The 16,017-nt window shown below is 53.5% G+C and overlaps 2 protein-coding genes across 12 annotated transcripts; both read right to left on the reverse strand.

Annotated features, from left to right (window-relative positions):
* Positions 1-105: 105 nt before the first annotated feature.
* Positions 106-5,817, reverse strand: FANCG (FA complementation group G). Of its 7 annotated transcripts, XM_079925704.1 has the most exons (15): positions 5,689-5,817; positions 5,440-5,546; positions 5,164-5,254; positions 4,635-4,766; positions 4,201-4,403; positions 3,559-3,694; positions 3,251-3,381; positions 3,004-3,150; positions 2,718-2,869; positions 2,279-2,345; positions 1,730-2,019; positions 1,531-1,577; positions 1,201-1,356; positions 618-741; positions 106-488 (listed from the first exon to the last, which is right to left on the reverse strand). In XM_079925704.1, the coding sequence occupies exons 2-15, from the start codon at positions 5,533-5,535 to the stop codon at positions 380-382; spliced, it is 1,881 nt and encodes a 626-aa protein (XP_079781830.1). In that variant the 5' UTR covers positions 5,536-5,546; positions 5,689-5,817; the 3' UTR covers positions 106-379. The 7 variants fall into 7 exon arrangements, 6 of the variants coding, with proteins under 6 accessions (XP_079781830.1, XP_079781832.1, XP_079781831.1 ...); XR_013828957.1 differs by having other exon boundaries at positions 618-709; positions 5,440-5,705; XM_079925706.1 differs by having other exon boundaries at positions 1,730-1,785; positions 5,440-5,703.
* A 1,573-nt stretch (positions 5,818-7,390) lies between these two features.
* On the reverse strand, positions 7,391-15,159 carry PIGO (phosphatidylinositol glycan anchor biosynthesis class O). Of its 5 annotated transcripts, none has more exons than XM_079925697.1 (11): positions 15,001-15,159; positions 13,714-14,225; positions 12,965-13,108; positions 12,656-12,779; positions 11,836-11,995; positions 11,444-11,623; positions 9,693-11,217; positions 8,925-9,128; positions 8,493-8,707; positions 7,812-7,882; positions 7,391-7,658 (listed from the first exon to the last, which is right to left on the reverse strand). In XM_079925697.1, exons 2-11 carry the CDS (start codon positions 14,222-14,224, stop codon positions 7,397-7,399), a joined length of 3,396 nt encoding a protein of 1,131 aa, XP_079781823.1. In that variant the 5' UTR covers position 14,225; positions 15,001-15,159; the 3' UTR covers positions 7,391-7,396. The 5 variants fall into 5 exon arrangements, with proteins under 5 accessions (XP_079781823.1, XP_079781824.1, XP_079781822.1 ...); XM_079925698.1 differs by having other exon boundaries at positions 12,992-13,108; positions 13,714-14,254; XM_079925696.1 differs by having other exon boundaries at positions 13,714-14,254.
* Between the last annotated feature and the right edge of the window lie 858 nt (positions 15,160-16,017).

Genomic DNA, 16,017 nt, shown 5'->3' on the forward strand with positions numbered 1-16,017 from the left:
ATAAGGTAGATGATGTTGGGAGAAGGTATCACAGACAACCAGCACTCAACTGAATCAGACAGCTTTGTCTTCCCACTCAAGTGTATGTAGTAGGCAGACAAGAGATAGGCATGAAATTTTACTCAACACATGAAAAGGCAAACAGGAAAAAAGGTGCTATGAGCAAAGTCAATGCCTTGTTGGTGGAATGGGGGCTTCTTCTGGAACCAGAACAGCAATAACCAGACCAAATTTTGGAGAACTACCACCAGCCTCTCCAATGCCAGACTTATATTGGAATGGTCAGCTCCAGCCATGTTCCCCAAGGACGGTATAGCAGAAAGCCCTCCCCACAGATGGCCCACTGAGGCCCCAGCTCAGGTTCTTTGAAACGTGGCAGCTACAGGTCACAAGTCTCCAGCAGAGACGTCCGAAATTCCTCAAGAAGGGTTTCATGGTCAGGGGGATGGATCCAGCCCAAACAGGTTTCTAGGTACAGGGGGAGAGACCTGAAAACAAAAAGGGTGATGTCTAAGGGAGGACAGGCAGAAGACTGCACAGCCATTCCCTCCCTTTCATTCACCACCACTCCCAACAGGCCCAAGGACTCCAGGACGCCAGCTGCCTCTTAACCTCACCATGCAGCATTCTCCTGTGGCAACTCAGTTTGGGCCTCCAGCCTCCGCCAGAGAGCAGTGGCCTCATCCCTCCGATCCAGCCTCCTCAGAGTCTGAAGCAGGTGAAAGGAAGCGTCTTGATTACCTGTAGCCCCACCCCAGAGTAGAGAGCCTTAGAACTTGACACAGACTTAAGCACCATTTTATAAAAGGGAAAACTAAGGCCTAGAACAGGGAAGTGTCTTGCCTACATGGTACCAGGGGTACATCACTGCCAACCATGCCTAGCCCTGGGCACTGCCTGCCCAGGACAAAGGGCCCAGCTGACCCTGCTCCTGCCCAACACATTCTCAGCACAGTTATGGTCTCTGTGTCTGAAGACACTGGGAAGCCTAGAGAACTCCTGAGAGGCCTTCATACACACTTGTATATGTCTTGCATATGTCTACACACCTGGATATATCCCTATATATATACAGGCACAACCCCATTCACCCCTCCTATCAAGGAATATCACTCTTACACTAATCCCCAAGTACCTCCCCCACGGCCCTCTCTGTCCTTATGCACCTGTGCATAGCTGATGTCTTGCACATGTACATACCTGGGCACACCTGCACACTGAGAAGGAAGTCCTGTAGGGCTTTGGTATCCTGGCCACTGGCCACCCATTCCAGTCCACGACTAATCAGGGCGGCTGCGCGAAGCTGTTGTAGTGCCACATCTGATGTACACCCCTGCTCACAGCTGGAAGCAGGCCCTGGAGACCACTCCCAAAGTCAAGACATGTGTTCCCAGCCACACTGTCACCAACACCTCAAGTCCCCTCTCTATCTCTTGTTTGGAGTCCCTTTCTCTTAAATCTCCTGGTGGGCTAGGACACATGGAAAGGAAGCCACCACCACCACAGAGGAAAACTGAGAGTCTAGATCACCTTGTTCTTTATCCGTGGGTGTGGCCTGGAAGAGCAGCTCAAGGCACCTGAAGTGGGACACAGAGCAGGGGTAAAGAAGAGTCAACCTCAGAAACTCTAGGGGTGAGTAGGTAAGAATGGAGCTCACCAACTCAGGTCCCAATTAGAAAATTATCCCTCCACATTTCCTGGAGGGTCCTGGTTGGCTTCCTGGGCTCACCGGCTAAATTCACTGATTGCCTCCTTTTGGGCCCCCAGTTGCACCCGAGCGTGGCCCTGAAGCAAATAGGTGGCAGAGACCCAGGGTGAGCAGTGTGGTAACTCTTTGGTTCCTCTTCTGGCATCTTCCCACAGCCGGGGCCTCTTGGGACGCAGGGATGACATGCGGCTAAGCAGCTCCTCACACACGGTCAATGCATCCTGGGCTCGGCCTGCCTGAATCAGCGCTGCTGCTGCCTCCAAGAACACCTCAGGCACACAGGGCCCTCGGGGGCATGGGGGTGGGGAGAACTGGGGTGGGAGGAGAATGCAATGTCTTGAAGAGACATGAGCCACCACCCCCAACCTCTTCACCAGGCTCTGGTATCATGCAGAGACCACCCATTGCTTGCTGCCCAAATCCCCCCTTGCTCTGGGAACCTTCCCAGTCTGGTGCCCCAGATTGGACAGAAAGAACAGCAGAGGAAAAGTCAGAAAAAAGGAGGCCTGCTCTACTCCAAAGGAGACTCCAACCCTTCCACCCCATTGCAGAGAAACACGACATACCCACCTTTGGCTCCGAGCCATCCAGCAACAGGGCCAGCAGGTCCAGGTAATGTTCTGCAGCATTCTCTGCCCTGAAGAGTCATAACCCATGAGCCTCACCTTAGGCCATAGCAGGGCACTCCAAGGGCTTTTAGCTAAGGGCACTGGGGTGTGGGGAGGGCGAGGTTTGGGGACTCCAACACTGGGGCTCAATATGGATCTCTACTACTTACAGACTGGATTTGGGAGAAGACTTTAGAATTTTCAAGATACACGAGGTTAGTGTCTGGGTAAAGAATCCTCAGTTCAGGTCCAGCAGCAAGGCAGGAAGCTGAGAGTGGGGAACCATGTCCTGCCCCTGACTTGTCCATTCCCCCCAACTCGTAAGAACAGAAGCAGAGTCACAGCACAGGGGAGGCGTCAGAAGTGGGAAGAGGAGCTCAGGTGAGCAAGGTGAACCTCACCTTCCCGTCTGTAGGCATCGGCTTGCCAGCAGGTACTTGGCCTGGCTCTGTGTGCCACAGTGAAGGGGTGAGGCTGGGTCAGGTCGTGGGAGTAGTAACTCTACCTCAATGAGAAGCTGTGGGGCTTCAGGGATATGAGCGACTCTCAAGGCCTAGAGAGAACAAAAAGAAGAACGTATATCTATAATCCCTGAGAACCATACTTCCTTCTACTTATACCTTGACTAGTTACCCCAACACAAGCATCTCAGCAGTCCCCGTATCTTCGCCCGACACAGTTCCTTACCTCAACCAGCAGCTCCAGACACTCAATCTCTGCTGCCGTGTTCTCCAGTTGCCGATACAGCCTGGAGGCCTCCAGAAGCGGGGGACCCCAGGTTGATTCCCCTTTCAGGGCTGCAACCAAGTACAGCAGAGCTCTCTGTGGACTGCCCTAGAGTGGTGAGAGGACACAAGCCTCAGCTACCCTCACAAAGCAGAAAGCTGCTCCTAACACCCCTGGGTTCCCCAACCCACCCTAAGACTGTCTTTACCATCTTACGAAGACAGGTCCCCAGGGCTGTGTACACCTGGACCAACACAGGCCGTGGGCACAGACCTGAGGCCGCTTCATGCAGGCTGCTCAGTGCCCTGGGCAGGTTCCCTGTGATCAGCTCCTGGAGGCCTGTGGGCAACCAGGGTGTGAGCTTAGAGAGGCCAATAGGGCAGGGGGCATGATGGGGAAGAAGAGCACAGAGAAGCTCTACTGAGCTGAAGGGCAGAGGATAGAGAAGACATGAGCCCAGAGGACCCCTTAAGACAGGGAGTGGGGAGGAAGGGACAAGTCAGATTGCTAGCTGGCCTTGGCGATAAGCAAATGCTGTCAGAAGGACACCCCTCAAGTTCTGGGCATCCTGCAGGGTCAACGGAGCATCTGACTCCTCAGCTGGGGGCCTCCAAGTTTTCAGGAGCAGCAGCAGATCCTCAGAGGCTCTGCTCTGGGGAAAGAAGGATGATCAGAGGTTCCAAGCCTGTAACTACCCCTTCACCTATCTCAGTCCACCCTGGCTGGACTTTGAACTTAAGGATCCTCCTGATTCTTGCTCCCTCAATTCTAAGAGATCGATAGCTGTGGGGCAAGGATAAAGGGAGGAAGAAAAACCTGGGGCAGAGATGATCTATTTTAATGAGTCTCCTCACTCAGGATAAGCCCACAAGGACACAGGGCAACGACCATGTTTGGGTTACTGATGAAAAGACTGAGACTGGGAGGTGACTTCAGCAAGGTCATGAGAGCTCTAATTCTACCCAAGATAATCAAGCTCCCAAGAGAATCCCTCCAATGAGGAACAAACCAGAGCAAGGTCACCTAAGAGTCCCTGAGAGAACCTGGGTCTTCTGAACACCAACCCAGCAGCCTTTCCAACACATAATGATGATACTGCAGCTAGGAAGGGTGTGAGGAGGAAAGAGACCCTTAGATCCAGATCACTACCTGAATTACCTGGCTAACATTCAGGGTCTGCAGCAGCAAGGTCAGGTCCCCAAGACGGTCAGTGCTCAGCCAAAGGGCAGCCTGCAGGCCAGCAAGGTGGTGAAGGGCAGGGAGCAGCTCCGGCAGAAGGGAGGAAACATGGAGGACGGAGTCCCACAGCCCCCTGAGCCCATGTTCCAGCCTGGCCTTCAGCTGCTCCTGGGTCTCCAGCACTGTAGAGTATACATACACATACAGCTGAGGTGGGGCCTCATCTCTGGCTTTTCTTCTCTGCAGGAGCCCAAAGGTCACAAAGGTGCTCCTGCTCCAAGGAGCACATGGAGGATCAGGGAAGGGCATCTCCGTGGAGGTGACAGATTATGTTGCTCCTCCTATCCCCCTTGCAAGAACTTAAGCCCAGCCTGAGGCTGGCAGGGGCATGGAAGGCAATCTCTGGCCCTCACCTCTCTCTAGGCCCTGCTGGATATCCTGTACCAGGTCCTCAGTGAAACCCTGGGCCAGGCTTGCCCTCAGGGTAATGAAATTGCAGATGACAGTCAGTTCCAAGCGGAGAACAGAAACAGCCGCAGGGAGCCCTGGAGCAACAAATGCCGGTCTCACAGACCACTCTCAGGTGAAAGAGATCACCCCACCCCAACCAAAATGGCCTCAATAAAGAATCCACCCTTTGGAGACTTCCCTGGTGGCGCAGTGGTTAAGAATCTGCCTGCCAATGTAGGGGACACGGGCTCGAGCCCTGGTCCGGGAGGATCCCACATGCCGCGGAGCAACTAGGCCTGTATGCCACAGCTGCTGAGCCTGCGCTCTAGAGCCTGCGAGCCACAACTACTGAGCCTGCGTGCCACAACCACTGAAGCCCACGCACCTAGAGCCCGTGCTCCACAACAAGAGAAGCCACCGCAATGAGGGGCCCGCGCACCACAACGAAGAGTGGCCCCCACTCGCTGCAACTGGAGAGGGGGCGCTACTTACCCTGCAGACTATGGAGGAGTCCCCGGAGCCCTTCCAGTGCATCTTGAGCCAACTGCTGTCGCCTCGGAGACAGACCTGAGTCCTGAGCAACCTAACAAATGTGGGGTGGGGTACAGTCCTTCCCTCTCCCCTTGCAGCTGTGGCAAGGGATGTCATTCACCAGCCATTTCTGGCTCTTTAGGGGAGGTCACGCTCCTAAAGGGTGCGTGAATCCACTGCATACCCCTTTCCTGGTATTTTGAGGTTGCAAAGCGAGGGTCCCAGCAACCGCGTTACCTTGGCCTGTTGAACTAGTTGGTCATTCTTTTCCCTCCACAGGTCCAGGCAGCTGGCGTGTGAGGCTGAAGAGCCCGGAGGGGTCCTGTGAGCCATGGCGGCCGAGACTGGGCCCAGACACGTGAAGAGTGCCGCTGAAGGGTAAGCCTGGCCCCTCCGACGCCCCACTGAGAGCGGAGAGGCCCATGCACTTCCGCACCCCGCCAAGGTTCTTTTGCTCCCCTCGGGCTTCCAGCCGGGGCGGCCTACCCTTTCCGGGAGAAACGGACACCCCGCTGGCTGCCTGGCGGGGCTTCTACCTCCGCCTCTTCCACCCGCGCCTCAGATTGGCCCGGCCGGCAAAATGCTCGGCTGCGGTTGGTCGTCGTCAAGGGTTACTCCCCGCGGGAAACTGGAAGAAGAAACGAGTCGGGGCCAGACCAGAGGGGAAGGCAGAGGCGGGCCAGAGGCCGGGGGCGTGTCTGAGTGGGTAGGTCACACGGCTCGCAGTTCCGTGGCTCAGCCCTCGCGGAGGCCAAAGCCTTAAGTCAACCTCAAAAACCCGGAATCCGCGGCTCAGCTCTTCCCTTGCCGCCACACATCCAGGTCGGCCGGGGATCTCCCCCGCCGCGGAGGGCTGGCCCGCGCGATGCACGCTGGGAGTTGTAGTACCGCCGGGAGCCGCCTCAAAAGGTCCAGCCCCAGAAGTGTCTTCAAAAAGAACTGACCTGAGACCGAGGCCCTCGGTAATCGGCCCATCCTATCTCTGCTCACCATGGAGCACCAACACGCTCACCACAGTCTGCTCAACCACATGCAGTCCGACCAGCTGGCAGCGCAGCCCTGTGCCTGTGCAGCCTGCCCTGCTCAAATATACCTGCCCAGTCCTTTCAACATATGGAGTAGAATTGGAGATCCGTATGCAAAGAAGAAACAAGCTGCGACACTTGCCATCTATAAAGTCAACTCAAAATGGATAACTTGGACTTCATTAAAATTAAAAACTCTTGTGCTACAAAGACACTGTCAAGAAAATTCGAAGATGTAAGTTAAACTGTTATGCTGGACACCTTAAACTTATCCAGTGATGTATGTCAATTATATCTCAATAAACTGGGAAAAAAAGAAAATTCAAAGATGTCAATTATACCTCAATTAAAAAAAAGAAATAAAAGAAAACTCAAAGAAAAGTCACAAAGTGGGAGAAATTATTTGCAAATCATATACATCATCTCTTCCTGTCCTGGGCACCCTCAAACCTCAAACCCCAGTCCTGACCCTTCTCAGAACCTCTTCCCCACTTCTTTGATGGATGTTTCCATAAGGATTTCATGCCAGCACTTCAACATGACACAGGGGTAGTGAGGTGGATGGAGGGCACAGGAGATGTGTGAGGAGCATTAGATTCATAAAATTTTGGCTTCAAGTCAGGAATAATCAATGGGACAAGGTGTGTTAGATGGATGAGTAGGTCTGATAAAAAGGAAACCAGGGAAGCCTCCACAGACGTGAAGGGCAAAGGGTTTTCTGAAGTGAAAGGACACAGTTGAGGAGGAGGAGATACAGCACTATTGGGGCTTTAGACAGTGAAAGTCTGTGTGCTCCATGATGCCTGGGCCTGTCTTTTCAGCCATCTCTGTTATCAGCCAAAGCAAAAGAATTTAATAAAATATGTTCCATGGCAAAGGAAAATGGCAGGTGGAATAACAGTAGTGATTTGGGAGGAGTTGGGAGAAGTGAATTCAGACAACTCCAACCACCTCCCAGAGTTCTCAGATGTGGCCAGGTCTCCATAAGACGGCTGATCCCATCTGTGCCTGGATGAGGGGAGACTGACCCTCCACATATCCCCTACAGGACAGTGGGGGCTCCCCTACACCTCAGACACACATATTTACATCATTATTTCATTCCACTTCGGAGGCAGCCCCTCAGTCTCTCAGATGTATCCAAAGCAGGAGTTACGGATTAGGCTCCACTATGATTTTGAATTATAAAATAATGAAGTCCCAGATGCCAGTAGATCCTGGCTGCATGGTGGTAAGAGGTGTGACTGAGCCTCTCTTGCAGATGATCCAGCACCCGTATAGACCAGGCTTGATTGTTCTCCAGCCTTCTGCTGGGCCAGAACTAACTGCCTGAACCAGGAGCTCACAGCACCATCCACTCGCATCACCAAAGCTATGCCCAGGCAAAGTCCCACGCTGCTCACAATGAAGCCCACGGCCTCAAAAATGAACCTGCAAAGAAAGGTGGGGAATCTCAAAGGACACAGACAGGAGGTCTAGAGCCTTTTCCCTGCTGAGGCAAAACCTTGTCCACTCTGAATGTTCATTGTTTGCTCCAAGCTTCACCCTCCCCCACACCAATACTTCTCAAGCAAATCCACTCACTTGGGGGCAAACACCTTCCAGACCATGAGATGCCTGCGGAGGATGGAGGCTGCCAAGGCACAGGCCAAAATCTAAGGGAAGAGAGGAGAGGTCAAGTTATTAAGGAAGGGGAGGAGGAAGCAGGTCGTATAGAGAATTGCTGCAGGTCCCTGTGAAGAATGGAAGGGGAAGGAAAGTAGTGTGTGTCAGTGGAAAAAAACCCTGGGTTAGGAGTTAGGAGACCTAATTCTTTTCCTGGCCCAGCCACGACTTGCAGTGTGACCTTGGGCAAGCACTATTCATCTGTGCTGCTGACACTCAGGCTCTGCCTCCCAGGGTGGAGGGAATGTCAGAGTCACACCTTCTGCCTCTGAAGGAAAGGAAGATCAATGATCACAGATTGGGAAAGAATCCTGGCCATCACCTCAGATTTTCCAGTCTGTCCACTAATGGAGTAATCCCCAGATGAAACCATCAGGTCCAGATCTAGCTTGTAGAGAGGAAACAATCCAAGACTAGGATGAAGGAGACCCAGGTTCAAGTCTTAATACTGCCATTTGAGGCCACTGGCCTTTGGGCAATCACTTCACTTATCTATACCTCAGTCAAGGCTCTCTCCTAGGGTTTTGGCAAAGTGTGAAAGAATGTGATGTACAGCATGAGAAAAGATCACTAACTCCATGATCTCTCCCCTGCACCCACCTGAATACCAAGGACAAAGAGGTACTTGAGGCCCAGCTGCAGCAGCGCTGCATTGAAGTGGTGAGGCGCGTCCCGGAGCCGCATCTCCATCAGTGGCTCCTCCTCCTCCTCAGGCCTGACTCTGGCCTCAGCTTCATTCCCTGGGGGCTGCCGCCTCTTCCGGGGCCCTTGACTCTCACAGAGAAAGGGCCAGAGCAGGAGCAATGGGCAACCTACTGCCTCAGAGGAAGGCAGGGCTAGAATCAATGGAGGACCCAGGGACCAGGCCACCGTGGCCCCCAACTACCCTAGTTGGCTCAGCCTCCAATTAGCAAAGGCCAAGGGGTGCCAAAGATCTAACAAAATCACATTTCCCCACTCAAATCCTGGGGTTTCCTTTCCTTCCACGAAGCCAGAGTAAACAATGGAAGCAAGGGAGGAATGAGGAGTTACCTGCAAAGAGGATATGGGAGGCAAAGGTGTTGGTTCCCACCAGCAAAGCAGACAGCCAGGTAAAGTCATGGCCCTCTGGGACTCCCACGAAGGCAGCATGCCAATGGATAGCTGGAAAGACGGGCTGGTGACCCGTGGAATAGAAGGTCTGTGTTGCCATGAAGGCCCAAGCAGAAACTGCCTGCCAAGGCACAGTAAAAGGACCTGGAGGAAGAGATATGCCTCTTTACAGTCACATCCCACTCCCTAACCCACAGCCCACTGCCCCAAGATCATATACACCTACGACCTCAGTGCTGTCTCTTACACACGAGCATGCCCATCACCCCAAGCTTCTAACAGTCAACACTCTGTTATTCCCTCCGTGGCACAAAGCCCCACTGCTCTAATCTGTGGTCAGCCTCTTTCTCTCATATACACACAGCTCACTATGAGTGGTGAATATGCTCAATTCACCACTCTCATCACTGGAGAATCAGGAAATGTGCTCACGAGGATGTAACATTTCCATTAAGAATTGAGTCTTGAAGTACTGTTTGTCTCCCTCCTCCATGAACCCTGCTGGCCCTGAAAGCCAATGGGAGGGATCAATTAGCTTGGCTACAGCAGATAAGAGACAGGACATCAGGAAGACCCTCTCAACTGTTGGGGCGTGAGACCCTGTATCAAGGTGAAGAACCTGGGGAGCAACACCTCCCTGAAAATAAGAGGGGCTGAATTCACATCACTACTGCCCTTGGATGAATCAGGGCTGAGATATGTATTTACCAGGGGTGGTGATGGGTATCCCAGCAGCAAGCAGATGCAGGAGAAGGAAGCTCTGCAGAAACAGAAGCAGGAACACAAGGCTAATGCGCTCTGCATGCAATAGCAGAAGTGGAAAGGCCAAGAGGGTGAGGGCCGTGACCATAGCAGCCGAGTAGACACTCCCCAACTGATAGGCGGCCACCGTCAGGGGGCCCTGAGATTTGGTCCTCTCTAGCCGGCCCCGGAACTCCTCCTGCATGTGTCGGTAGATTTGAGGAACCACATAATCCAGGTCAGCCTGAGAAGTGGGGGGGCCTGAGAAGGGAGTGAGGACAGTCCTGGTCCGTGGAGCACCCGCTGCAGCTTTCACCAGCACCGTCACAGGCCTCCAGAGCAGCAGCATGAGCCCTGAAGCAGCCAACCCGGCCACAGCCCTAGGTAACATAACTGATGCCCCAGCGACCAGGGCCCGGAGACGTGGGGGTGCTTCATCCGCCCCTGATGCCAAGGCCCAGTAGGCGGCAGTGCCTAGTCCCATCAGCGGCAGCCCCCAGCGCACAAAGAGCACAGGGGGCTCAGGACTCTTGAGATTACCATAGCGGCGAAGCCACAGGCGCACGGCAGCTAACAGGGCCGCCAGCGCCCCCACACAAGCTCCATACCACACATTCTTGGCTCGACCACCCACCATGGATGCCAGGGGACTCAGCCAGGGAGAGGAGCTGCAAGCAGGCGTCTCTTCAGGGCAGCGATGAAAAAGCCCAGCTAGCCTTATACATAAAAGCAACCCAACTCCAAGCCCCAGGGCATGCGTGCCATTGTGACGTGGGGGGCCTGCTGGGGTCAGAAAGCCAAGGCGAGGTATTGTGAGTAGCTTAGGTGGCAGCAGCTTGCCCTCCCAGTGAAGCTGGGCAACCAGGAGCAAGATAAGTGAGATCAAAAGGAAGGGGGCGGCCCTGGCCTCGGCTATAACAAAGCTATCAGAGAAGAAACCAGCAAAGCGAATGAGCAGGAGTAACAGGACAGGCCCAGGCATGGGAAGCAGGGCTGCCAGGGGCCTCTTAGCTCCCCAGCTAGCCCAGGCTTTCCACAGAAAAGGCAGAAGTGAGCCCACTGCAGCCATGGCCCCTAGAACCACTGAATCCAGCTTCAGCCCAGTAGTTGCCAGGAGTCCAGCACACACTAAGGCTCCAGTCAAACCCCAGGCCATGGGTATTAGGAGAGGGCGGAAATAGAAGCCTGGGGATGCTGCCCACTGGGATACCAGTAGGCAAAGAAAGCAGGTAGCAGCCAAGAGAGCAGCACCCCCTGCCATGCGGACCAGAGAAAAACGAGCCCAAGACTCAATGCACATGGCCCGAACTCCCCGCAGGAACTGCTGCAGCTCAGTAATCACAGTCTGTAGTGCTGCCTCAGCCCCCTGGGGGCTCTGCAGAAGCCGCTGGTAGTCAGCAGAAGCTTTGGAGAAGAGGTTCTGCAGTCGATGAAGCTCCTTAACTTGGAGGTCCTGAGCAGCAGTTGAGTAGGTGTGAAGAAATCGGGACACCTGGCAGAAAAGATCAGAGACGTGAACTGGGACACAGACAAGGACAAGTATTACCATGTGGGGTACCTAGAAATCAGGGACCCAAACTCCGTCCAGGACAGGGAGAGAGGGCGTACTTGGCTATGGAATGTGATATTAAGACTGAACAAAGGACAACAGAGTGGGTCATTATGCTTCTCCCATGCTCAACCTAACTCTGTCACCTGAAGCCCAGCCCATTACCTACCTGCTGGGCATTGAGATGGAGAGCTGAGGCTTGGGCCAGAGTAGAAGAGTGAGGCTGGGAGTCTTCGACCTCCGAGAAGACCTCAGCTATCACCTCCCCGATGTTCCCAAATGGGATGGGCAGGCCCAACAGCAGGGCCAGCGTAGGCACAAGGCTGATTTGAGGAATTACCTCTGGCTCCTAGAGAACAAGGACAGGGGTCAACGGGTTCAACAAAAAGCTGAGGTCAGTTGTTTAGGATGGAAGACATAGGGGCCTAGGTAGGAAATAAGAATGGGGGATGCCCAGGGTTATGAATTTGGGGGCTTAAAATGGAGGGATCCACGAGGATGCTACAATTATGATGCGGACTGAATAGCGGGAAACCACACAAAGCACAGCTCAGGCCTCACCTCTGGTGGGGTGCTGGGGAAGAGGGCTGTGGGACTATACAGAAAAAGTGCAGCTGAGGTCTCCAGCTCACTGTCCCCTCCATGGTTCCCACTCGTGGTCATCCCATGGTCCCCAGTCACTACCAGCAGCGTGTCATTCTCCAGACGCTCCACGAGTCCCCTGGGGGCCAAGAAATGTGTCAGAAGGTAGGGATAATGATTGTTCTCAGGGACTTCCCTGGTGACGCAGTGGTTAAGAATCCACCTGCCCATGCAGGGGACATGGGTTCGAGCCCTGGTCCGGGAAGATCCCACATGCCGCAGAGCAACTAAGCCCGTGCGCCACAACTGCTGAGCCTGCGCTCTAGGGCCCGCAAGCCACACTACTGAAGCCCACGTGCCTAGAACCTGTGCTCTGCAACAAGAGAAGCCACCGCAAGGAGAATCCCGCGCACCGCAATGAAGAGTAGCCCCTGCTCGCCGCAATTAGAGAAAGCCCGTGCGCAGCAACGAAGACCCAACGCAGCCAAAAATAAATAAATAAATTAATTAATTAAAAAAAGATTTTTCTCAGGGGCCCATTCACCCCCAGCCAATTAACTTCCACTAGTAGGGCCTAGACCTCTGGCAAAAAAACACTTCCTCGGTCATAACCCTACTGCCCAAAATCACATGCTAAGTTACTCAAAACGGATGAGGCCCCTAGCTTCAGAAAAAGGCCTAGAGAAGACAGAATTTAGCCAAGTAAGAGTTCCAAATAAAGATTTTTTTTCTCTTGGGACCATATATTATGAGATTCTCAGACACAAACCCACTCCCCCAGCCAATATCCCACACTCACTGGATCACCTGGTCCATTTGGCTAAGTTTCTTGGCCATTTCAGGATGATGAGGGCCATGCTTGTGGCCACAGTGATCCACACCCAGGAAGTGAGTAATCAGCACATCCCATTCACCACTGTCCACTGTGAAGGAGAGAACCTGAGCACAGGGGACTAAGGCCCACTCCTCAACCCCAGCCAGGCTCTGATGCTCCTATGTCCAGGGGCACAAGCCCAGGCCACTGCATCCATGGGAGGTTCAGAATTTGTGGACTGACATAGCCCTCCCCAGCTCCCAGTCTTAGGCCTGCCTCTGGCCCCGTGCTCACTGATTGGGTAGAGGTGTTCCAGGATACCATTGTCCACTGTGTGTAGGTCTCTAACATCGAAGGACGGGAAAAAGAAAGCTTGGGAGAAAGCTCCAGGAAAAAGATCGTTCCAGGTTTCATCTCCCATGAAGACCACACGCCTCCCTGCAGGGACATGAGTGGGTCACAGCCTGAGCAGGAGTCAGGAGACAGGGAAGAGGAAAGGCCTTTTAAAGATCTATCAGAAATCCCAACCATGCACTATAAGGCACAGCAGTTCCATCCAAACAACTCTTTATCCTTCAAGGCCTAAAATTTTCTGCCAGGAAGCTTTCCCTGGTAACCATACTCCACCCAGACCTTTTACTACTTATTCCTATAAAAAGCTCTGCTAGTTCTCAGCCCCTGGCTACCTCTGCTGCTCTATTTTTCCTGGGTACATATTGCTTTTGCCCAGTCAGTGAGTGGACGGGGCCTGGACCCTCTGCTCTCTTCTCCACGCTTTTGAAAATACCAGACCCACATCTTCTTTTCGTCTCTCCCCTGCCCCTTTACTGAGAGCTCGTCCAAAGTAAAACCAATACCCCATGCAGATTACAAACGCCAGAAGGACAGAGCCCGGACCTGAGCTCCCTGCATACAGAGTCAGGGTCTCTTTCTCCTTCCTGTCCTCCTAGTCAAGCACGCAGCTGGGCACCCAAAGTTCTGGCTCTCTGACGTCTAAAGAAATTTGCCAAGGTACTCCTGGCCACCAAAGAGGCCTGACTAACCTGTACTGGTAAGCTGCTTAACGAGATTGTCTTCCGCTATGGCGTAGCTGGCAAAATTACTGCCAGCGTCAATAAAGGTAGGCAGTGAGCCGGTGGTGAGGGCCTTGAGGCGCTGCATGGTGGTGGTCGGGGGGTCAACCTTGGACTGGTAGAGCCTGGCATGGTGGGGCTGAATTTCCAGGATCCTCTGCAAGAAGCCCAGTTTGCCCAGGAAGGGCAGGGAGGTGGGAGGCTCCCCAGAAACATGTGAGAGCTGGGGCTGGGCAAAGTCAAATCGCAGAGCGTCTATGAGCACCAACACAAGTCGGGAGAATCGGGAAGCCATCCAGCAGGCCCCGGGCTCCCCTCGGCTCCCCCATGGCAGGGACCCAGGGCCTGGGGGCTCTTGGCAGCTGCTATGGTTGGTGAGCTCCAAACGGGTGAGCAGGAAGCCACTGGTGAAGAGAGCAATGCCGGCGTAGAAGAGGAAGCCCACCCAGGCCAGGAAGAGCAGCACTGAGATCTTCCGCATCCTGGTGGTGGCGGGGGAGGGAATTCATAACTGTGAGGCAAAGAACCAGCAGATAGTCTAGTCTCTCAATACAAAGCCCAGCTAGAATCACTTCCTCTTGGAAGCCTTCCTGAAGATAAACAGTCCCATAGCCAACCCAGTGCAATGTTCCTCTCCACCAGTTATACCAGAGTTTCTGAAGGCGAGGTGCGCAGGCTATGGGTATCAACCTGAAGCAGCTGTTTTAAAATAGTGATTTCCAGGCGCCACCCCAAATACCCTGAATCAGGATCTTCGGGGGTGGAGCATAGGAATTTGTACGCCAGGAGATCCTAATGATGGAAAACACAGCCCACGAGGGAAACTTATTCCAAGTGGTAGACTGCTTTCTGACAGCCCGTTTCTCCTCTCTCCTCGCCAATTTCAACACCCCTGGAGTGGCCAGGGCTCGCAGCCGCAGGGGAATCCCGGCCAGGCTGATGGCGCCGCCTGGTGGGGACCCAGGGGACGAAGGGAAGGAGTCCTACTCCGCTTCCGGACAGCCAGGATCGCCAGGAGACCAGAAGCGCGACCTCCCCGGCGCAGCAGGGCAGAGGTGCGAGGTCTTGAGGCAGTTGGGCCTCGCTGGGACCCAGACGTCCGGATGGCTCTGCCGCCTCAGGTGGCTACCCGGCCTCCGGCTGGGCACCCTGACCTGGGTACGGGGCCCGCTAGACTGCGAGCTCTTAGTGGGGTGGAAGGGCCCCTAACTTCAGGCAAAAGCGAGCGCAAGGGGATTTGGGGAGACCCTGGCTCACCTTGAATGGCGCCCGGAAGTGCAGCGTCGGCGCCTGCGGCCTGGCACCACAGAGGTGCGTGCGCCGGCTAGAGCGACCCTCGGGAGTCCCTATCGCCATCTGCTGGCGCCTCCGAGGAAGTTCGGCAAGGAACGCAAGGCTGGCCAGAGACGGGAGTTTGATGGGAGAGTATAGTAATTTAGAATTGGGGGCAAGGCCCTAAACTAGAAGAGTTCAGGGAGCCACTGTCCATTCTTGGTTAAGACTAAGATCTAAGCCTCTGGAACCAAACTTAGCTTGAATCCTAGCCCTGCCACTCACTGTCATTATTGGGCATTACCTCATCTGTAAAATAGGGATAATATTTATTTCCCCCTTTTTGCCAAGCTGACTCCAACTGATAGATTTTATTATTCATCCTTTCCAAGGATGAATCTTACAACTCAGTAATAAGACAATCCAATTCAAAAATGGGCAAAGAGGCACAACATTGTAAATTAACTATATTTCAATTAAAAAAATTTTTTTTAATGGGCAAAGGATCTGAATAGACATTTCTCCAAAGAAGGCTTTTTTTAAGTTTTGGCTGCGTTGGTCTTTGTTGCTGTGTGCGGGCTTTCTCTAGTTGCGGCGAGCGGGGGCCACTCTTCGTTGCGGTGTGGAGGCTTCTCTTTGCAGTGGCTTCTCTTGTTGCGGAGCACGGGCTCTAGGCATGCAGGCTTCAATAGTTGCAGCATGCGGGCTCAGTAGTTGTGGCACAAGGGCTTAGTTGCTCTGCAGCATGTGGGATCTTCCTGGACCAGAGCTCGAACCCATGTCCCTTGCATTGGTAGGCGGATTCTTAACCACTGTGCCACCAGGGAAATCCCGAAGAAAATATAGGAACTATTAACACATGAGAAGATGCTCAACATTATTAGCCATCAGGGAAATGCTAGAGATACCACTTTAAACACAGGAGAATGGCTATAATAAAAAAGATAAATAACAAGCATTGATGTGGGTGTGAAGAAATGTGAACCCTCATAAACTGCTGTT

Source organism: Stenella coeruleoalba (genome assembly GCF_951394435.1).
Source record: "Stenella coeruleoalba genome assembly, chromosome: 7".
Lineage (NCBI taxonomy): Eukaryota > Metazoa > Chordata > Mammalia > Artiodactyla > Delphinidae > Stenella > Stenella coeruleoalba.